The 25,051-nt window shown below is 36.0% G+C and overlaps 1 protein-coding gene across 2 annotated transcripts; it reads right to left on the bottom strand.

Moving 5' to 3' along the window:
• Positions 1–24,957, bottom strand: LOC124163090 (flotillin-1). Of its 2 annotated transcripts, XM_046539889.1 has the most exons (12): positions 24,781–24,957; positions 24,410–24,485; positions 24,153–24,243; positions 23,932–24,075; positions 23,186–23,305; positions 16,068–16,106; positions 13,996–14,126; positions 13,722–13,806; positions 13,258–13,445; positions 11,920–12,130; positions 9,653–9,817; positions 1–2,650 (listed from the first exon to the last, which is right to left on the bottom strand). In XM_046539889.1, the coding sequence occupies exons 1-12, from the start codon at positions 24,830–24,832 to the stop codon at positions 2,633–2,635; spliced, it is 1,320 nt and encodes a 439-aa protein (XP_046395845.1). In that variant the 5' UTR covers positions 24,833–24,957; the 3' UTR covers positions 1–2,632. The 2 variants fall into 2 exon arrangements, with proteins under 2 accessions (XP_046395845.1, XP_046395854.1); XM_046539898.1 differs by lacking the exon at positions 16,068–16,106.
• Positions 24,958–25,051: the final 94 nt, after the last annotated feature.

Here is a 25,051-nt window from a genome sequence, read left to right as displayed (position 1 = left end):
AACAATTCAAGTAGTATTTAATGCACACAAAAATTTTTAGACCTTACCCTAGAAGAGAATGAACACAACTTCAGGTATAATAATCAGTAAGCATCCAATTTACAATGGAAAACCATATCATACACTTATATTGAAAAAGTAATTGATAGATCCACAATAAATTTATTCTTAGGCTAGATTTCTTTCCCTTTAGTTTTCCATGATTTAAAAGATATTTACGACAAATATTTTACATAGGATATCCACGACAAGAATAAACAAAAAGTTGGTGCATATTAAAGCACTTTATGAACCAAAGGCAGTAAAGCTATTTAAAGCTCCAATACATCATATGACATTTTGCTTTCTGGGTAACAAGTTGAACATTTAACCCAATGATAGGTTTACTAATCAACAGGTAAAAATGTTTCATCAATAAAACCCACTAAATATGGGTCTGGCGATTACAAAAAAATTGAACACACTAGATACATACTTGACACAACATAATTCTTAGCTCAAATTATGCAAAAATTGCATACAAACAAAAATGTATCCTAAAAAAACACTAAAAAGAAAAATATTTCAAAACATCATACCTACCCAAAAAAACTGAAACAAATATATTGTAAACAAAATAAATCTCTTAACCAGATTCAACATTAAAATATTTCATGAAAAGACAATAATAATTAGAACTTTAACAGCAATGGGAAAGGCTGATATGGTAATGTGAAATGTAAATATAAAAGAAGAAACGAGATTCAATGAAGAGATTGGTGTGGTCCTGAGAAATAATATTTGGAATGAGTGAAATAAAGATCTAAAAAGATTCTCCAGGGCTATAAAAAAGTTCCTCTGCATTTACCTTGTGCCACATTCTTTGTCTATTATCTAGAAAAAATAATTTCTTCATTCACTGTAGTACCATGCTGTTATTATCTAATAAAAATCTTTAAAATAATTTTCAATTATATGAAAAGACTCTGCAATTTAAACTTCTTATCAAACTGATGACAAAAATAGATTTATACGTTACGATGGAAACCTTTCATGACACAACTACTCCTTGAAAGATGAATGCTATTTCAAGACTAGAATGAAAAAAATCATTCCTCTATTTGCACTACTAGTTGGTTATAATAACTAAGGCTCAATAATTTGAGAACTAAACATTCAAATTATTATCAACTCCATTGATTCCACTATAATAATCAATAGTTAACATAAAACTTTGGCTCACTGTAAATTGTAAACATTGGTTTAAAATGAGTATATAGAGAGAGAACATAAATTTAAGTGACCAAGATTTTCCAATATGCAAAATATTTCAGTTTTGCAGATTGCCTCACTTTTAGTAAACAACATTAGCAATAATAATTTTAAGCAGCACATTCACTGGTTTTCACATTTATGAAAAACCTGCATTATAAGACATAATTGCATCTGATGCATACAAAGCATTAATTACTATGAATTATTCCCCAAAAATATCGAGTATTTAGAATGCCTTTTAACATCTTCCAACAATTGAAATTTCAAGCTTTATATATGCATAGCAAATTGATTAGAAGTATGATAAGCACATAATGAAATATTTATCTATATCTATACATATTTCATTCAATGTAAAGAATATTCATCAGCTGCAAACATTTGAATTGGCAAAACTAATGACAAGAAGTTATACCACAATCAAGCCATGAAAAACAACTGCACAAACATATTAATAAAGCAACAAGATTAAATGCTGTGCTCATTCAAAATAAGAGGGACATCAACATCATCAGTAATTTAATACTTTGCTAAGCGGATCATTTTAATTACCACATAATTTCTTTAAAGAATTATCTTACCCAATATGCATATCGTATAGCACTTCTATTAGCAAAGGATATTTGAACCTACAACACTACGCAAAATATTATGTTTTCTGAAAATAGGTTTAAAAAACATACTTTGGCTAATAAGGCAAGTCATTTAACCCTCACTAATTTCTTTATTAAGGGGCACTTGCTGATTTATCATAATATTACTCCCGTTTTAAACATCATTCCAATAGGAGACCAAGTTACCATGGACCAGGGCAGAGGCAATATATTCATTTATCTTTATACCATTTCATTTGTTATACCCATTTCCGCACGCATGACAAAATGATGTCCACTCTCAGTATGGTGACATGAAACCACTTGAATCTGGAAATCTCAACAACAACAACAATAGCACACCAAACAAAAATCAACTGAGTATTTGCCACTTGCCCTTTCACTATAAGTCTCTAAGGACTTTGATAAAGCTTCAGATGTTTAACATTATCTCCCTATTCCTACATTTCGACTTCACCATATTTATGCGGTGCAAGGCACCACAGTAAAAATGAACACTTTAGCAGAATACAATGGGGGAGGATTCACACCCAGCACTTCAGACATTAATTTTCTTTTAGATGGAATTAAAAACGATGAAAAATGAGAATGGTGAGAATGAATAATGATGAGTTCTATTGAGGTATAAGCTAATTCAAAGAGTATTACCAACCGAGAGTAAGTTAAATGCCTGGTAACTTGTAGCTAGTACAGGACATCAAATCATAATTTCACACTCCAGTGAGGAAAACAGGTGAAGTGGCTCCCAGAAGTTCAACAGATGTTTATGCAGCGTGGACAGACTGAAAGAAAAAAATAATCATAAAATGTGATGCAGAAAACCAGAGGGGTACAAGCCTTGAGAACTAGTACGAAAATAAAATAGAAATATTGTAGAACTAGTCTTACATCTGTGCCCTATGCAATTAGAAATGCTAAATTTGATATCACACCACACAGGGCTATTCTGTAAAAGATAGCGGCTGCGCTATCATGACAAAGATGCTATTTGTGGCACAATATTACACCCCCCTGATTCACTATCTCAAATTAGTGGCCCCCAAGCGGAATTTGGGGTCGCTTTATAGCATCGACAATAATGCAGCATTTGGGTGGCATTATTCAAATTGCGGCCCCTACCAGGGGCGGAATTCTGTACACATCCAATCATATTTCTTGTTTCTTTGCAATAAACAAATGAGACTCCGAAAACGCCATAGGATACTCGGCAGCCCGGGAAGAAGTGAAAAAGAGCTAATCACTGTTTTGTGAGAAATTTAAGATGTTTAAAAATTACACAGCAGACTCAATGTCTTACTCCAGTTGATGCGATGTGGCTTGTGTTTAGAGATTTTGCTGTTTTTCTATCGGATATTTTCTAGCCTAAGTAAATAAGCGTCTATATTCAAAGAGTTCAACAGTTGTCGATGGAAGAATATTGCCAATTTTTGCGCTTAATATATCAGAATTTACAATGATAATTGTCTTGAAGAGGACTTTGTCTGTTACGCACTTGTTCACCTACCACTATAATGACTATACTGTTGTGATTAGTAGTGACAAAATTATTTTTATTAGTATTGTAACCATGTACGTTCATCTTCAGCCACGGCTTGTTTACATCGTTTGCCTCATACTTCGCCATAAGTCTACGATTTCCACAAGGGTTATTATTTAATTATAAAACCTTTTTGTCGCTTGAAATCACATTTTGGGCCAATTAAAATACATTCGTTGAGGAAAACAGATTATGCAGATGTCACGGAAGGAATCATCGCGAGTGTTGTGATTGTGAACTCGTGTGACATACTTTAAGGTTTCTAATACCAATTTCTTGAGCAATGATTATGGAGGTGCTAATGTTTGCATTTTGATACCATTTCCATGTAACTTTAAACAACTTAGCGTTAATATGACTCGGACTAAATATACTGGTACAGTGTAAATTTGTGAAATTTCGCTGGAGGAATGATGTTGAAATGTCTTATAATTAAGATCCCTATTTTTAAGTCCCGTAAGGTGCTTGGTTAGTATGGTGGAGTGAAGTAAATTCAGCATTGCTTGGAACGAAATTCATGAGCACCGGTACCGGCGTCAATGAGTGTGAGGATCTATGTGGTAGCCAGATGCATTTTCAATCGCAGCGGTGGTCTGTGCCCATGATAGAATGCTCGCAAGGGTATTTATGAAGGTAGGAGAGTTATTTTCATGTTAAATCCCATTCTCTGCTGATGAGTTTGATCATAAATACTGCACGAAATTGATTTTCGTCGTCTGAAATGCGCAGAACTGTTTTTGATCATCATTTTGTATCTTGCTCTCGGACCTCTTGGAGTTCTTGGATTAGCAGGTAATATCATAAAAGCTAAAGTTGGCTTTCCTTGACCGCTTGATAACGATGGAATAATTTAAAAAAGAAAAATCATTATTATGTCTAATAATTACATATATGTAAATAACTTCATGAATTACTCGACTTGTATTATTTGCCCTACACTAATTTTCATACCGAATACAGATTTCATTTCGTGTTATATTACGCCCTCAAAATCGGCATAATATAACACGATGCAATTTGCAGAATCAAAATCGATGCCATTTGAAAGAGGGAAATAGTGGCGGCACAATATTGCGCCCCCAAGATACAGAATAGCCCTGATAGTAACTAAATGCCAGTTGTCAAGTCTTACATATTTAGTTTGAATATTGAGGTCATTAATTCGATTGCTAATATGGCATTGAGTTTTTTTTTTAACTATTTTTAAACAAATTATACCTAGATAAAGAGAGTAAAAGAAATTTTTTCTAAAAGACAATTTTTTCAGCATTTTCAAAGAAAAGTGTTGTGCATACATAAAGATTAAATACATTAAGAACCAATACTGAGAAAATGATTAATTTCTCTGAAAAAAAAACTCAATGATCTGAGTAAAATAGCGTGAGAGTATAGAAGTACTATACAAATAGAAAATATGGCTCCACCAAGCACAGGCTAATAAGTAGAACTTCTAAATGCTGAAGAGGCATCTATATACAGTAGACCCTCGTCAATACGAACAACATCATTACGAAGTTCTCGTTTTTACGAAGAAATTGGTTGGTCCCGACAAAAAGGCTAATCCAATCCATAAAAATAGAAATGTTATTACAAAATTAAAAACCTCAGCTCTAGTCCCGGGGGTTACAATGTGAACTTTATTACGAAGTACCATGGATAAGCAGCCGTATTTATACACAAACTAATGGTGTTTTGTAACACACTAAGTGTTTTTAAAGGTGGTCATACACCACGCTACATCATAATCATTGTGCAACATTTAAGTTCTCCTAGTGTACTGTGCCCAAGAGTATCAATTAAAGTTCTTGCTTCAGTAGGAGATACTTCAGTATCCACCCAACGTCATATAATACGCTGCTTTCCTGTGGAATCATGGTGACCCACTCATTACCGCTCGTAAATTTTGATGACTATGTACTCTTCTAACAAACATTCCATTTACTAATTTCAGGGGTACAAACATTTGAAAAATTCAAGCATACCCAAAATTTAAAATTTGGTTCCTTTAAAGTAGGCCGATGCGACGCAGTGTGGCATAAAGGAACAGTCTGAACAGTATCAATTAAATCCGTTGTGAAGTCGGTGACTGTTAAGGTGTCGCCTGTTCTTTCTTCCTGCCGACATCACATTTTATTTGGCTCCGTGTCCATCTGTGTCACACATGCAACCATATCAGTTCGTCACAATAGCGGAGTTAACATAAAATTGTAATGTAGTGTTGCATTCTGCAAGATAACCATACTTTTCGATGCCTTGCATAGGTTCATCAACTTATGCTCATATGTCGAAGACTTCCGTATATATACATGATTTAATCACGTATATCACACTCTGAAGCTATTCTGCAGTGCAAATATAAGTACAGGAGATTGAAGAGACAAGGAATTTTGGCAAGGTATGTTTTTTTTGCGATGATTCCTGAAAGAATTCCTTAATTTATTTTCTTTAGCCAATTTCATATTATGATACAAAAATTGCTAAAAAATTAGTAAACCTGGAAGAAACTGACTTGATGCTAACTCTAAGGAGGCCTTAATTTCTAAAAAGGTTAAATACAGTAAACTCTCGATTATACGAAGCAGGATTTTACGAAGTTTTCGATTATACGAAGTGATAGTGCGGTCCCGGCGAAAAGCCTATGGTAAATACATGGTGCTATTCGATTATACGAAGTTTCGATTATACGAAATGTTTCGAATTTACGAACCTCGGATCGGTCCCCAGGAGCAAAAGGTATTCGTTTATACGAACTATGGCGAAATATTTGTCAACAAAATTAGTTACGCCGGCGTAAGTAGCTAAAAAAATCAGCGCTTCCAACTGTGGTTCATCAAAAGTGTGAAATCGTAAATGATAGTGCAACTTTGGAGAGAAAGGGTTCGCCTAAAACCTCACGGTGGGAATTTAGGGGAAGTAGGACTTAATTAAAATATCGCGACTGATATAATGCCCCTAGTTACGTGCCCATTCGTAAACATCGCATCGACAATACTTCGTAGTTTAACATGTCAGGAAGGTCGAGCGGGGTATTTCGTACACTCCTAATTAACCCTTTGCACTGCTGTGAACGTACCTGGTACGTTCGCAAGGCAGGCTGCTGTGAACGTACTTCGAAGACTACTTGACTACTTTTCGCCGAAGCACTTCGAAGGGTCCCTAATCCGGGACCCTTTCCTCGACGAGCTCACCCTCGCTGGCCCCTCTCTTCGACCCTCCGAACGTGGGGCCTTTTCTCCCCAAAAGTGACCGCTCTGACTGCATTTTGAAAACCTATCAATCAATGCCATCATCAAAAATAATTGTTTGCATCGCACTCCTGCCTATCAGGCATTCAAGTACGTCTCTGAACCGTGTTTCTGCGATGAGGAATAACGACTTTGTTAACTTTGCTAAAATGGCCAAGTTAATAAAATTGTCATTTTTCATCGCAGAAACACGGTTCAAAGACGTACATGATTTCCTCCACTACAATCGCAAATTGCTGGAAATCGGCCGGATTCCCTTTGATAGCGCATCATGAGGATATTCTCGAGGTTGGTAATTGATACAACTAGCCTACTAGTAATTCTACTGCTATAATATCACGGCTATGGTTGATTCGTTACGTTGTACATTCAGGAAGCAGCAGCGGATAAAATCGCGGAGGAGATTAGAGGCTTAGAAGATGATTTTGAAAAATTCTTGGAAAAAGCAGGAAGAGCACAGCGCGCAACATCAAATGATTATATTGCCCTTGACGATGATCTCCGGGCTTGCGACAATGGGACGCCGGTACATGCGTCGGAAGAAGCAGTGGCCGGGACTAGTCATAATAGCAGTGACGACGAAGATGAAAGTGAAGTAATTTCACCAAATAAAAAAGAAGTACCCGCTGCCCTCCAAACATTAAGATATATTGATCTGGCTAACGAGTTAGGACCCCAATTTCATTCCCATTTATGCAAGTGAGAAACCATGGTGGAAGCGGCGATGGAGAAGGGCAAAAAGGAAAAAAATAATTGATATTTTAGTAGTATCTTTTCGTGTATATAATAGCCTTCCTGAATAAACAACTTAAATATCTTAAGTATTGGGCTCTATTAACCACCAACTTATTTTTCAGTCTACTCGTAATGAAGACGCACTTCTAACCGTGAACTTTCTTCTCGCACGTCTCCCCGTTTTCCCATGCCGAGAGATCTTTCTTTCCAAAGTCTTTGTTTACTTCCTCCCGCGACCTTCTGCTGATCTTGCTGACACCCATCTTACGCATCCCAAACCCCTCCTTCCCCAGCATTTCCCATTCACTCCCTCCCCCCTAAGGTGACAGAGGTCGAGTGCGTCGCAAAAAATACGGCACCCAAACGTAGACTGAGGCAGAGCTGAAGGCCATTTCCCCACCCTTCTTTCTCCTGCCCCCTTCACCACTGTTCACCACTCCTTTGTGCTGACCACACTTCTTTCCTCAGGCAATCCCCATCCCACTCTTATTCACCCCACCCACTGGGAACGTTCCCCGATTGTGGAGAAGGGCATGGTTCATCTTTACCTGCAACGGGGGTAAGTTATTAACAGGAGAGAGGCTGAAGAAGTATCTTCCACTATCAGGGAAATGGTGCCGCGCTTATAATTCTCTCTCTTCTTCTCTGCTGACGTTTCAATTGAAATTATTTTCTTTGCTCTTTCCTCACTATATTTATTTACGATTATTGCGCGACTATTTTTAGTGCTAAAGCTAAGAAAATCTTTTCTCTACGTCAATGATTCTTTGCATGACTTTCAATACGGAGGAGAAAGGGACACGAAAAGTAAATGAGGTGAATGTACAAGTTTTTGCGTGTCATTTTTGGGAATTCACGCAAGTGAACCAATACTTCACACACGTTGAGAAATGATGAAACATCTCTTGTAGAAAAATAATCAATGCGGATAATAACGTTTCCCTCTTTATTTCTCCGATAATGGAAGATGTTTCTCCTGTCGTTTTCCGGTTGGAACCTTGCTCCTGTCGGCATAAAAGAAGAGAGAGAAATACTATATGAACATAGCACTTCACACCCGGTATGAAGAATATGGTCCGGATGAAGAATAAAGTCTTTCGTAGCAACGTTTGCGAAGATGATGGAGCACAGTATTCGGACGGAGAGCTCAAACAGAATTTATTTCAAATATTTGCCAGAAGATAATCATATCCTACGAAATTTAGAATCGTAACTGAATCTCAACAAAAATAACCAATGGAAAAGATAGCACATTCAACTGAATATACAAAGTAACTCGAAATATTAACTTACGAAGGTTATTTAGGAAACGGGTGGAGGCCCTCGTTTTTCTTTTTTTTTCTCGTCACTGAGCGATAGAGGGCGACATAAATGGCGGTTAGGCCGGCTGCCGCTAACATTCCGTGGGTGCTGGAAACAAATATCTATCTTACGCGAACTTAATAGTTGTTATTCGCTCCTAACCACAAATTTAGATCATTAAATTCTTATAATAAACTTTGCAATTCATTATTTGATTACGTTTTCTAAACTGGTCGGGAATTTCTTAAGCGATCGTTGATGTTTAAGTATGAACAAGATGTGGGAATTTTATGGTGGTATAATTATTTAACGATTTTTCCCATCATAAATCGATAACAAAAAGCCTTTTCTATGAATTATACCGAGAATAACCACCGAAAACATTTAAATAAGACCACTAAAGACAAAAAACGGCGGAAGAAACAAAAGCGAGCATTTTTTTCGTGACTTATGAAAAAGGTTTGAATTTACGAAACTCGATTTTACGAAGTGCCGATTTTCCGGTCCCACTGACTTCGTAAAATCAAGAGTTTACTGTACGAGGAAATATGAACAGTCAGCAGCAATGACAGACAAAATTTGGCAAGGCAACACAAACACTCAACACTCTCAATATATGTAGATAGAAGATAGATAGAAAAATATTTATTGTTGAGGAAATATTCTGTAAGAACAAAAATAATATTAAATTATATGAATAGATTACATATAGCTAGCAAATTACAATAAATACAATATAAATTATTGCAAAGATAAATGATTACAATGACATTCCATTTCATGACATAACCGATCTTAGCAAATGCATGAAATATAGTAAAAAATCGGCAAATTGAGCTATTTTCCAAGCATGATTTTATACAAACACAAACAAAAATTCACATATTTTTACTACAAAAAAAAGCATGCATGAAGAGTCTGAACAAAAACCTCAAAATATACATTTATGACAAAGCGCAACTGACCTTTATAATGTCCACTCCTGTTAAGTTTCTCACAACTTCAGGCACTCGGGAAACAATGTCCAAGACTTCTCCAGTAAGTTTAGCTGCACCAACAGGCCCATTTCCACTGGACACCATGGTCACCTTCTTCGCCTGTGACAGAGGAGCTGCTACCTCAGCAGCAATCTTATAAGAAATTGGACAAGAAAGAAAAGGCATTGATGAGTATTTCACTAATAAGCCAAAGCCATCCCTCTGATTATCATTCATAATTTTCATGGTATCAAGCGCGTATGCCTAATTGGATGTAAGAAAATAGAAGCATAAGAGGAAGCTTCAAATAATGAAATAGTATTGAGGGGTGAGAATAAACAAAAAACCCAAAAGCATTAGATTTGATTTCCTAGACTACATAATTATTTTTATGTATTATAGCGAATCATTAAAAATGTAAAAGTAGTAAACTCCTAATTATCAATGTACAGATTATCCATGCAAGGGTTTCACCATCCTTCAATGCTTTCCACGATCTTTATGAAAAAACTAAATAAAACACAAAAACATCAAGGTTATTGTACATCAATCCAAGGATACACAATGCCTATTATTTCCTTAGGAATTCCCTTAATAATGCATAATTATTTTCTCTACTAACTGCCATAGAATGTGTTACTTATTTTATTGTTAAGTTTACTTATATATCTGCTGCAGTGTAGCAGAAGACAATGAGCAGCAGAAAAAAAATTGATTAATTTTTTAAGATTTCATCAATGAGAATAACCAATCCTAAATAGAAAATGTTATCTATGAACTATTGCTGTATTTTTTGCATTGCAAATGCACAATCACTGAAGGAAAACAAACTAAGCTAAGGCCTTGCATGCCGTTGAACTGGAGATTACTCGCACTCTCGGTTTACTGAAGGTCAATCAGGAGAGGAAGGGAGTAGTGAAAGTGAAGGTAGTGGGGGAAGTGGATGAAGAGTCAAAGGGGGGTAGCAATCGCAAGAGTCGCAACCAGGTATGGTATGGTATTTGGAGGAGGCGACCGACAGCTGAGGTCATTTGCGCCATGAGGGAAGGGTAGGTAAGGAAGGGTGGAGAGAAACCTGGCGTCGGCATTAGCCTGCTCTTAACGAAAGGTGCCAAGGGGTCCACGGCTTAACGTCCCATCCGACATACGGAGTGTTGCGCTTGAAATGTCCTCCACACAACATTCAAGCAGAGATCGGGCAATCTCTGAAAAATCTCTGCCTCCACCGGGATTTGAACCCGAGCCCACAGGGTAGGAAGCCAACACTCTAGCCACCACACCAACCCGATCCCCAATCGCAACCAGGTGTTTGCTTTAGTAGACAGTTTGCTGGAGGATATGGTGCATAGGGAATACAGGTAAAATGACATTATCGCCTCTTAAAAGATCCACGATCAGGTGAAGAAAACTCTCAACGAGCTCTTGATCTAAAATAATAAACTATGTGCATAAATCATAATAAACCATTTGATTCAGGTAAAATATGGAGATTAACAGATACAAAAGTGAAAGTTTGGACTATCCACGTTTTCTGATTATTTGTGAACCCTTGCCCAATCATCGGCCTGGATAATTGTGAGTTTACTGAACTAATTTTCCAGTACTAAAAATGATAAACTGCAACAATCAAAACTACAAATTAATATCCGACCCTGGCTAAACCAAAAAATTCCATCAATGTTTTGGGTAGACATAAAAATCAATGTTGCCCAAAGGAAAAATGAATAAATACATATCTATTAAGATAACAGAGTGCATGACGCTTGAATAAATGATGCAAGGTTTAGTACTTTAGCAGAGAGGAGCTGAGAGGAAGAATGTAGAAACACAAATAAAAACCAGCCAACACTATAATATATAGCCTATGCAATAATAGATCATACGCAAACTGCAACACATGGAACTAAAACAATTCTTATCAAAATTAGTGATTACAGTGTTTTGGAGAAGCCAGCACTATTATCAGTACTCATACCTGCTCGCCCCTCCCTCCAAATTATATTTCTTTCTCCAATTCAGCTTGCAGCTGGCTTCTCTTCATCACAGAGGTAAACATTTTCCTCTTCCACTTTACTTAACACCCTCCCTATACAGGGTCTTCAGGATCCCCTTTCCCATCAAAGCTTAGTCCATCCACACCCTCTGCCTTCCTTTTCACTCATCTAGTAACTCCCTTTCCTCACCCACCATGAAAAGTACTTCTTTTCCTCTCATATCGAAAAAGCTGCTCGAGAATTTTCATCAAGTATTATTACCTTAGGCAAAGTTTCGAGAAGCATGTCAACCATAGCTGCCTCTTGGTATTCCCTCCATGCATCAGCCTTCTTCTTCATTTGCTCTGCCTCAGCCTTGCCCTTAGCTTCAACAGCAAATGCTTCCGCCTCTCCTCTAACTCGAATTGCCTCGGCTTCGGCCTCAGCCTCAAGAACAACCCTATGGCGGTTGGCCTCAGCCAATTTTTCAAGCCTGATTTTGAAGTGAAAAATTAGGAATTACAATACTGAACAAACCCTTAAAAATTTAATTATTTACTTTATAGTCATATGCATATACTTAGATGACAAGACCAGCCGGTCCAGTGGTTAATTACTAACTACATATTATTATTATTGGTTATTATAATTGATAACTAATTATTACTCAAGTGCTCAACTGATAACTTTGATTCTTTTATCACTAAGTGTGTACTTGAAAGAACACAAGATAACCCAAATAAATACAGATTTCTCAAATGATGATATTATCACTCAAATGATTGCAATGAATGCCAAGTCAAACACTACAGTAACCAGGTTTCAGACTTATTAATCACTCAGGAACTGGGTGCTTACTGGTGTATTGGTATGGAGAGTTCCCATTCCATGGTACAAATGTATACAATGAGTGATAACTTAAGAAAATATATGCTGTTTTCAGCCTCACAGAAAGAAATGATCAGTATAATCTATGAGTCAGGATAAAGTCAGCAATCATTCTGAAACCATTCAAATAGCAAAATGCATTAAGAGTTAACACTGGGTACAGCATAAAAAACAGGTTGGCCTATTTATGAGGGAAAATTACCAAGAGAAAAATAATAACAACATTTATAATTTATACATTCATTTGACAAAAATATGATTACAGATAACCTAATAGAAACAGCAAAAATATTTTTCAGTTAAAAACAAAGACATTTCTACCATGACACTAATGAAATGGAATATGTATACAGAAATATGTATGTAATAAGATTACAAAAAAATATAAAAACATCACGAAGAACACACACAAGATTAATGTTGTGCTGGATAATACTCCTTAGACTCAAGGGCATAGCCAGAATCAAAACTAGGGGAGGAAGCCATGGTTGTACAAGTTGTAGGTAAGATTTAAGCATGGAAGCAGGTGAATGAAATCAACATTTTAAGGAAACTGTAACACCTCTTTATTAGTTTTTAAATTTATTTGCTTGAAAAAATATTATTTTCCTTAAAGACATTTGCGATTTTTGCTTCCAGGGGGGAGGGGGGGGGGGGACAGCTGCCCTCTCCTGCCCCCCATTGAGTACGCCCATGCTTAGACTTCAATAAAATATAATCATGGTAAATCACCTGTATTTTTCAGCTTCAGCTGGTCTCCTTATAGTTGCCTCCAATTCACGCTCTCTTCTCTGAATTTCTTGCTCTTGCACTGCAATTTCCTGAGTTCTTTCAATTACACGAATTTGCATTTGTTCTTCCTTGATGCGCTGCTTTGTTTTGGCTGCTTGCAGTTCATAAGCAAGCTCTGCTTCAGCTTTCTGAATTGAAAATAATTACTGACACATAAGTCAAAGACTCATGTCATTGGAGAGTAACATAACTGCATGCATACTATGTGGCTTACACAAATGGCAAAGCCAAACTCTACATGGAGAATTAGAAAAAGGAATACATTTTTATGAAATGCAAAAGCTAAAATATACAGCCTCATCCTGAATTTTACAATATTTAATGTGATGAAATATGCATTAATTATTCAGTAGACTAAGAGAACAAACATTTAAAATGAATAACATCACCAATTGCCAACAAACCTTAGTTTGGACCTCCACATCATAAGCTGCCTTTTTCAATTCAAAGTCACGCTGTGCCTTGGCTATCTCTGTGTCATTCAAAAATCTGTAAGACAGGATGAATTCATAAATTCCATGCCATAAGAGGAGTCTTCCCAGATCATAATTTTACATTTGAATTACTGATAATAAAGGGATCCAGAAAGGAATATATGGTAAAAATTGAGAAAAAGGGGGTAATTCTTCTCTTCCATGCCACAAGGAACCAAATCTAAGGGTTGAGACAAATACACACCTAGATGCCATTCGCTCCTCTTCCGCAATGGCTTCTTTTATTGTAGCATCTCGTCTTGCCTCAGCCTCACCAATGCGAGCATCACGCTTGACCTCAGCTGTCCTAGCCATACCAAGGCTTTTCAAGTATCCCTAAAAAATTCAATATGCATGAGATACCACAATACCATAATTTGGGAAGGCACTAGCTTGTCAATCAACAGTGAAAATTCTATCATTAAACATGGAAATGATGGCAGCTGGAAATCATGGACTTTCAGGCAATAGAACATGTAGGAACCATATTTCTGAATTAGGACCAATCTGATTTATGATTAAGTCTTCAGAATGTCTTGTTTCTAAGTCTGGAAGAACATGTATTTATATGCATTTCAATTTGACAACTTTATAGTTCCAAGGGATGAACCAAGACATAGGAAACACTAGCACTTCAAAGAGATGTGGAGTAGAACTTCAAAATACTTCCACATCAGCACATATTGATCAATGCTCACATACACATTTTTCTACAAAAACACGCAATGAACCACGATTTCAAGCAGTGGCTGTGAAACCTCCCTCGGGCAAAGTGTAAAAAAAAATTCTCAATTAACATGATTTGTAATTCTGTAGATCTATCAACCACAGCCATTGATAAAACATTTTAATTTCATGACCAGGGAAGGGTATAAAATTTTTAATACCCAATGAATTGAATTTTGAAAATCCTTTTGGAAATATATATTACACTGAGTTACAGACCACTAAGTTGAAGGGTTAACTCCAGAAAATATAACTTCAAGGGAGATACAGGGGAATATTAGGTTTAACACTTAGGATTCCTAAGTACATAACTCCAACACAGCATCCCTTAACAGCTCTTATAATGCTCAAAAATTAATGTACACTGTCGCAGTGGGAACTGGAAAAATCACCATAATTATGATATAAGAATTAAGATAAGAATTTCTCGGGGTGTTTTTCACTGATCTTTTTTTTTTGTCGACCTTGAAATAGCTCACAAAAACTGATGAACTCTGATGTGTATGAAGTATACTTAGAACATTTTCAGCTCCTGGGTGGTAAGATTTTTGTTTTCATGACTGTACATAGTAGAAAGAGTAGAGTTGTGTAATAAAATATAAGATAAGGGAATGTCACCATAAGACTTTGAAAAGATGACCACGACAACTGAAAAGGACAGACACAAGAAAGTTGAGTAGCACAGAACGATCAGTCTGATTTTGCATGTAGATATAATATGGGTGAGAGCACTTAACTTGAAACTCTAGAGAGTAATGGAAGAAAATGTCGGTGAGGAGCATTTTGGCTTCAGAAGAAAGGGCTACTAGATAAGCAATGGTGATAAAAAGGACAATTGGTGAATGAGATAGAGGAAAAGGAGTAAGCCTCTGCTAAATGGATTTGGAAGCCATTGCATATGCATTCAACAGGATTCAATGGGATAAGCTGATGGAGATTCTTTAAAGAAAGTAAACTAAAAGGGTAGGAGGCTGATAGGGAATTGTTCAAAACCCAGATGGTGAATCTTAAAGCTAATGGAAGATTGACAGAATGGATGGACCTGGGGTAAGGGGTAATGCAGAACTGCTGCCTTCAACCCACCCTAATTAGGTACTACAGATGTTGAGATGAGACCTGCCAGTGGGCAGTCAACAAGTTGATGACGATGCAGATGACTGAGTGATAAAGATGTGCTATCACATAGGAGGTTGGATACATAATAGAGGTGTTGTTCCAATTGGAGATTAGGAGTTAAAGTTTAAAGAGTTACCTGACAATGAGATACAAGGCAAGACATACATATACCTATACATATATGCGAGTTATAGGCAAGATATTTCTCATGTATTATGGTAGTCACAAAATTGCATTTATTTCAAGAAAACACATGATGAGACATCAATGCTTAATAAAAAAATGCAACAGACTTTGTACTTCACTTCATCACTAATTAATAAGGGGAGAATGCTATGAAACCCAGAGAAAAACAACTTTCTTTTAAGCCTCTCTTGCCTGATCAATCTTGCCTCATAATTGGTGCATGAAACTAGTGCTTTGTCTATAACTTACCAGATTTTTTCGTCCTGTCCCGCTTCTCATATCTTCGGACTGAATTTCAGGAATAAACATTTTTGAAAGAAAAAAAAAAGACATATAATTTGCAACCCATTTATCCCCAGGAAGATTTTGAACTTACTCGAGGGAAATGTTAATTTAACTCTGATCAAGTGATCCCAACAAACCTTTCACAGTAGGTACTTCAAAAATCTGTGGAGACCCTTACCTATGAACTGACCTGGTTTAAATTGACCCACTTGAGTATAAAGCATTTAGTTGGGGGAAAATAATAATACTTCCTTCAGTTTATTTTTGTTTATATTGCTAAAATAGATCTTGTTCTAGAGCCCACTTTTTTCTTAGTAGCAGAACTCACATTCATTGCAGTTAGTATTTAGTTAACAGTTTCAGCCCCGAGCTAAAAATTTTAATTTTGTCCACATCCGAAAATCTTTTAGTAGTGTCGTCGGCCATCATCTATTGATGACACTTGGAACTGGGCGGAGTCTGGCTCATCACCTATAGATGACGCTCAGTCTCAAAGTGTTAAAAAGAAAAACTTAAAAAGAAAAGGCTTTTTTAAACTCAAATAATTTTCTTTTAACTATTAAAAAATAAAACCAAATAATTTTTTCCCAAGGCACAAATTAAAACTAGGTAAATCTGGGCTTAAAAGAGACCATCGCTAGAAAAAGTTTTTGCTGGAAAAACTGTTTAAGAAACTTCTTCTGCAAGTGAGAGAAAAATCCTGTCATAGAAAATGGAAAATTTAATCCAAGTATAAAATGAATGGGGAAGTGTAAATGAAAACAAAGGAAATTTAAAAAAAACTTGTGTGGAAGTAAATATCTGTGAAATAATTACCTATTTTGGTATTGAAAAAGTGGTGGGAGAACCAAAAACAAAGGCAAATTTGAAAAATATCTTGCTTTAAAATTTGCTAGTGTGAACAGTAAGAGTAGATATTAAACATTTGAGTTGCTTTGTAAAAGTTGCCAGTGAACAGGGGCCCTAACTGTAGCAAAAGCCAAAAATTATAATAGTTTAACATATCACTGCAAGTCTTTGTTGCCATCATTGTATTACTGTGGGGGTCAATTACCAACTTGAGCGACGAAAATAAGCAACATAACATAAAAGCCCAGTTTACCTCTCTCTGTACGGTATAATTCAAACGATAAGTCTATATTGATAAAAAAGATTTTTAATTGTTAATATTACTAGGATTAAAAGCAACGAACTTCAACTAAAAACATTCAAAAGTACTTCATCAAGTAACCCAGGCCAACACAAATACTCCATTATTTTTACATGAGCAAATACAATTATTTCAAGTGCCAGAAATAGAGGAAACTTTTCATATCTAGACATGAATTCTATGCACATGACAGGCATTGCAAGAAGCGAGTAGGCTTCAGTCTCCTTTCCTTCCCCTAAAATTATTTTCCCCACGTGGAAACTGCATTACACTCATTTGCTTAGGCTCATTATTGGATTACATATTTTTTTCAATGAGATGTCTAGTTTAAGGCTTGTCTGTGGTCAGTCTTTGTCTTATATCTGATTTTTTTAATGTGTTGAACTTCGGGGATCAGGCAAATTAATGGGATCATAGAAAGGTAAGCAATGAAATTAATAATGGCGAATTAATAAGCATGGACACTGTAAAAGCATAAAACACGCACTCAAAATTTAAGGAATAAATTTGTGACACTTAGACACCAGATTAGCCCCAACCAATGGTGGTGATTACCCTACCCCCACCAAAAGAAAATTTCTGGCTACATGACTGGTAACAGAATGATAATACTTATTATGGCATATTAGTCTATTCTATCAATCACGTTTAAGGTGAATGTAGGTTAAGGAAAACTATTTTTTAGTGAGACTTATTAACCATGATTAGTGAACCACTGCTTTTAAAGTTTTAGAGTTAATAATTGAGTCATTTTAATTCAAAATAGTAAGTTTCACATGCACATTTTCTCCCAGATACAGTGGACATTTTAAAGCATTTGCTATGCAAGATCAATAGGCACCTTCTGCAAACTAAAAATCTTCCTGTCGCCCACAACATGTGTATCTTCATCATACGACAGTTGATGTGAACAGAAAACCACAATATCTCACGTGTTTGTAGACGTCGCAACTCGAGCTGGGATTAGCTTGATTTTAATAATATTTTCAACTATTAAAATGTTTTTAACATTGTTACAAAGATTAGTCATTAAGTTGGTAAAAACAAAACAAATCATCTCGTTTTCACCAACTATGTAGACAGCTTTCACAGTGTCACCAACTGCTAAATAAATACCCCAAAGATCAAGATAAATGTTTTTCGTGAACTTCTACTATTTTTTAATGTTTATTCAGTTATTCAGGGATGAGACGAATACAAAAAACCAAACATAATTAAAATCTGTACAGCCGTTTTCAAGCTATAAATGTTGTAACTAACACAATTTTCGACTTCGTTTTGTATACATATGATTCTATGTACATATATAGATGTTCATAATTTAGGTACATCAAACAATAAATTATTGTTTTTACAAATACTCAGTTATTTTAGATTGCTTCAAGTGCTCATTGAGAGCTTCCATCACCTGACTTTATCTTTGTTGTAAAAATAATGCCATTGTACTTGTATACCCACTGCTCCATATACCTCAACCAGCCATCTACACAGGCAAGGGCCTGATACATGCAATCACTACTTCTTTCATCTCTGCTTCCACTTTCCCCACGGCCTACTCCCTGTTTCTCGTGTTAGACCTTGACTGGTTGCAGCATAAACAATATCGTTATCCATCTTGAGTAAGAAGCCTGACACATTTCGTCCCTTTCAAGCCACTCATTTAAATACTCTGCATGTACATATTCAAATCCTTACACCTTTCTCACTAATTCCCCTAACTCAGAATCACTCGCTTCTGTTTTTAAGAATCCCTCGAAATCGCATTCGAGGCCATGACAATAAATGCACATCCGCAGCATGAAAAATACATTGAAAGATGGTAGATGACGTTTTCTTAATTAACTTTTGATTATAGATCAAATAAGTGCAGATTAAAAAAAAAATAAAAAAACTTGACACAATCCTTGCCACCAAGTAAAGCAAATCATTGAGTTTTATGAGGGGAATTATAATGGAAATAATAAACCTAGTGTATCCTTGGATAAATACAAAATAATCCTGGTATTTTTGTCCCTGATTTTACTTTTCATGAAGAATGCGAAAAAAATCAAAGGAGGGCAAAACTCATGCATGTATAATATGCAACACGAAAAACCAGGGCACTGATAAACGGGAGTGTACTGAACTAAATTTGATCACCAAGTTATAGCCCATTAATGAAGCCACATTCATAAACAAGCATCAGGAATCAGAATTAATACAAAAAATTAATAAACTAAGCCTTAATTGCAATGAGTGTATTTATAGGGAGGCAATAGACCTAAAAATGATTAATATGAGGCTTCCATCTATTATGAATTAAAATATTAATAATATGAAATGGGATTTTAAAATATAAAATGGATAAGATAGAAAATTTATGTTGGGTAATGCATCATTCTGAGTTGATTATTTTCACTGACCATGTAATTAAATGGGTATAACTTCTAATTCATGGTGATACTTAATAATACAAAATGATACCTTCACATAACAAGCACAAGTCAATAGCATTAATGAAAAAGCATTAAGTGTCGGAGAGAAAGCACAAAATATTCTATTTCAAATGTATGCATGTACTTAATACTCCCTTGATTTGGCATTATGGAATGGTTTAGTGAGAAAATATGCCTGATCATGAATTTTCATACTAAACCTGGAGAAAAAAACATGGATGTTTTAAATACAATTTACTTCTGTGACAGGTGGCCACAAAATAAAAACCCTAACACTCAGCAGTCCCTTGCTTGTACAGAAAAAGATGGGGAAAAGGTGATCATGGTACACAAGAAAAGATGGTAATTAGAAAAAAATGTTTCATCAATAACACATTTAGTGGAAAACCTGGTGAAGACAAAAACTTTGAATTACAGGAAATTTCAAAAGTGGTAGAAAATGGGAGGTTTCACAGCATAATATGTCCCTATCAAAAATTAAACTTTCAAGGACTGGTATTATCATCATAACTCGCTACAAGTCACAACATCTGGAATCGCAATGTAATAGGCTGCAGAAAGGTGTCAACCTTGCAAATTTAAATTGCCCTTTTAGTGCAAAAAATAACACCAAAACACACACCAGCATCTATAACAATATTACTCATGCTCCATGCCCAAAAGTAAAAAAAACCACAGACATGACAAAGAGTAACAAGCAAGAAAATACATCAAGTAATTTCATCATGAAATAAACATCAAATAGTACCAGTCCAACCACAACAAATTTCAACCATTAATGATAAAATTATACAGTAAAACACATTCAGATTTAAGGCAGTGAAATAATTTGAGTGCTATCAATTGCTGAATTTAATTGGTGGGCTATACAGTCAACTCATTAACACATTTTGGTGTGTATAGTGCATGTACACTAGAGGAATGTTATAGCCTCGTAATTAATAGTTATCCTATTCCACTCAAGTATTTCACTGCATGACTTTAAAAAAATGCTTCTTAGTGCACTATTGCAAGCCTAAAAGTACAAGAGGCAATGGCTGTGCTCCCACAACTGGTATTGTGCAATATGAAAGACCTGTGATTACTAAAAAAGTTTGCATTTCTACTTCACAATTTCTTTAAAGTAACCTTTGGTGTCAAACACATTCTGAGAGCCACAAAAAAGCTTTGGCTCATCGACTCATTTGGAAAAGCCAGAAAAATAATAAATCTGTCTATTATTCAAAAGATTACCCAGTTGTGAGAACATTACTTGTGGCAGTTTCACATCAATGTGGATCAATCAGCATGCTGTATTTGAACAAAGTTGAGTTGGACATACCTTGGCCCCCTTGTAGCAAAACATAAAGCCTCTAATTAATTTAAAATAATAAGATAAATTATTTAACCTACATAATCAGAATGAATATTTCAAGAAGATATGTCATGACAACTCACATTTTCTCAGGGTAGATATAAAAAATTATAGAGTCAACTGTACTCTCCTTCGATGAGAGATGCTTTTTCTGGATATTTAAGCACCAACTGCTCATTCCCTCCAACAATTTGCACTTACATTGACTCAGGAAACTCCAAAAAGTAAGTTTAAATGGATTTAAAAGAAATATCATGCATCACAACCATTTAATGTACGCTTGCATATCTGATTTGATGCTATACTGGCATCCAAGATGGGGAAGTTCTTTTTAGGATTTCCTCTGAGATGGTCTTCCGCAGAGGTAAACTTTTGATGCTAAACGTGGACCTCAGACCTAATGTATGTTATCTGGATGTGAAGTCGCTCATTAATACATTCACCCTTGGTCAAGATGCAAGAGATGGGCCAGGACTTGAAGTTTGAGTGCAGACTCTCGGATTGGTTTTGGTACTCATTTTGCTCATAATTTTCAATATTGGTTTTCAGCTTTCACTGAATTGAATAGAGGGTCATAATTTCAACCAGTAACATTGAGACACAGCTGGAATGGAGTGTCATGCATATGCACCACATGGATCGTCTAGACGAAGCCATTAGTGACTGCATTAGACCACCTTCAAATGTTTTGGAAGAGTGACAGATAAATGTAGCACGCTCATTGCTTTAAAAGGGTCATGGATACCCTTACTGATAAGAGTGATAATTACAGTCACTGCTATTAGATAGATAAGTGCAGCTTAGAAGGGTTAAGGAATAACCTAAAAGGCCCATTTTTGGAGCTCTCCCTCTCCTTCCCCTCCCTCAGAAACGTATACTAGTACCCCCCTCTCTCTACTGGGAATCAGAGTATATAACTCCTGAATCCATGGACCTCGTGGGAAGACATAGCTCGCTGCCGAAAGCTACGCTACTCCAGGGTTCTGGAGTCCTTACGATTTTGTGAAATAAAGTCTCTTTCCCACTAGCATCACTTTGGATTTCAATCCTTAAGTACCAGTAACCCTAGCCACTAGCCTAGCCTATATCTAGCCACTCGGGTCGATCTCTCCGTTTCCGTTGTGTGCACCGAGGTGTCGGGACACGACATGGAGTGTTGAAAATCATCAGGCAAAACACAGACTGAGACCAATTGAAAATACTGGACTCGGAACATATTCTGGCAATCACTTAAACCTGAGCAAAGGTGAATACATAAATATACAATCAGCACATCTGGACAACATTTTTCAATCCCGAGGATGATGCACCCGTCAGCCATTGAAATGCTGACTTCTAAGGAAGACCTGACCATTTTAAAGCCCAATTTCTTCTAATATATTGCACACACTTACTAATTTAATACTTAGCCCTTAACAGATAAGAGTGAAATGAAGATTTCACAATAACCAGACTTTTTAGCATCTCCCATGTATAAGAAAAACATATTGCATATTATGAGAATGTCATGCACATAAAAATATGCATTAATTTAAAAAATTCAAATGTATACTCTAGGATTTCAAATTAAAATAACTCAATCCAACATAGAAATCTGTTCACAAAGATCAGTAAAAGATCACTGATAAGAAAATGACAATGAAATATAATATTATCAGATTAATGTCACTTATCCTACAAACGTAAAAGAATTATTTCAAATTAAAAATATTGAAGCTCATACTTAATTACCACTGGTTACCAAAGACTCATAAAAAAGTAACTTCAATGAAAGTAATTAAGAGTTACTTCTCAAAAGTAATAATGTAAAACGGCCATTTATTGAAAGCCATACTGGCATTAGAGAGCTTTATAATTCATGGAATTCACAAATAAATACTAATACTCACCATTTTCACTGAACTAAGTGAACAGGTTTAATATTAATTTTTAGGGTAACTCAATAAAAATTTCAACTAGTGAAACATGTATCCTATACACTAAACGATTCACTAAGTTTTCATTTCATGAACTATAGCATACAAGTTTCTAAATGGGATCATGAGCAGAATCTAATCTCTAAAAGATTTAAACACCCATTCAAAAGGTAAAATTAATAATTAGAAATAGTTAAAATTAAGCAGTCACAAAGAGCATCCATTACCTCTTCATCCCTAATATCCTTTAGAGTGTATGACACTACAGTAATCCCCATGTTGACCAAATCAGATGAGGCTACCTCAAACACTTGCTTGCTAAACTTTTTTCTGTCCTTATAAATTTCCTGAAAGTCAAAAGATAGAATAAGTAATACATCATTAAAAGGAACATAATAAAATAAAATCCTGAGAATCTGTTCTTTCTCAGAGAAGATGAGTGAGAGGGGAAGACAGGTAAAATGGACGAAGTGAGAGGGGAGTGGATTCTACCTCATGAAAATATTCAAATATTTATGCACAGACATGGGCAAATAACAGAGATAAATATAGGTTGTACCAAATTGGAATACAAATTTTATGATTGACGATTCAAGCATTGGCCTGCAAATCGGTCGGCATGACTGCATCAACATTTACAGCTAGAATTAGCACCAATTCACAGGAGGAAATAATATGACATAGAAATCATGCAAAATATTATGCCACTGATTCCTCCATCCTAGCTGTACAGAAATACACTTTCATAATTACAGGAAATGCACAATAATAGAATAATTAGACATTATTATCGAGTTGAAGGGTGAATTTAGTAAAAAGAAGATAATTTAAAAAAGAGCCTGAAGTTTCATTCCTAGACGCCTTTCCTGGAGGTAAAATAAAGTAAATTTTAAGCTGATATTTGGATTTTCAGGCGTTAATTCACCGTAATGTATTGCTAACAGTTATTTAAAATAACTACAACAACACTTACCTCAACAGTCATGCTTCCCATTATAGCACGTTGATGTCCTTCGAGAGTAACAAGAGCAATATGCTGAATTTCATGCTCTGGCTTACCAAGAAACTGCTCACAAGCTGTTAATAACATTTCTTCGTTTTGCCCCTGTATCTTGACCTGAAAGAAATAAACCGACGAGGTGAAGGAAACATGGTTTCATTTCACAAAATTTAAATTCCAGCGCACAATAATACCTGTGCAATGCCTGTGACTGAAATAGGTACACCTTGACTGGTGTACACAGTAGGACTCTCAACCTGCAGAGTCATAGTATTCAATGATATCCTGAAAAATAACGCATGTACTCAAATTTAACGGTAATAAAAGAGAATACATCACGTAAATAATCTCAAAACATTTGCATGAAAGTACCACGGAAGTTACACCAATGAAAACAAAATAACCACTGTGGCTACATGTGTTGGTACCCAATGCATGCCATCCTACCTACCTTTGAACACTTTGAACCATTGGCCACACGAAGGCTCGACCTCCAGGCACCAAAAGCGGTTTATTATAACAACAGCCTGGAATTTAAAAATAGGCAGACTTAAACAATTCTAATGGAATACATGTAATTGATACTAATGTTAAATACACGAAACACTAGCTGTGCAGTGTAATACTTGTTACACTCATCAATAACGTTCACAAATAAGTTTTGCAAAAAATAAACAGTTGTTTGTACAAGTTGTAACCTTCGCATTGACATTGTATGAAACTCCTGCGGATTATGCAATGTTTACAAGGCGAGCGTCGGTGCTCCTCAATGTCGACCACTCCCACCATTTCTGGCCGGCCTGTCGCCGAGTCACTACTTACCTGAAACTACCAGGGCTTCATTAGGACCACAAGTAACAAAACCCCACGTCATCTTTAAGCATGAATTCTAATCACTATCAAGAAGCAAGCTGTACGTTATTTCCTCTATTCTACTCAAAATGGCAGCAAGGACACAGGTGGAGGCAGGCGCTTGCAGGCGCTTGTTTACGTGCTAAGTGGACGTAGTTCAGAAATAGTCGTCTCGAGGCGTTGGCGTCACGAAACGCAGCGAAAGAGGGAAAAAGGAATGGAAGAAAGCGCTATTTTCAAA

The sequence above is a fragment of the Ischnura elegans genome, chromosome 1 (assembly GCF_921293095.1).
Source record: "Ischnura elegans chromosome 1, ioIscEleg1.1, whole genome shotgun sequence".
NCBI lineage: Eukaryota > Metazoa > Arthropoda > Insecta > Odonata > Coenagrionidae > Ischnura > Ischnura elegans.
This window is presented reverse-complemented; position numbering and strand designations above follow the sequence as displayed.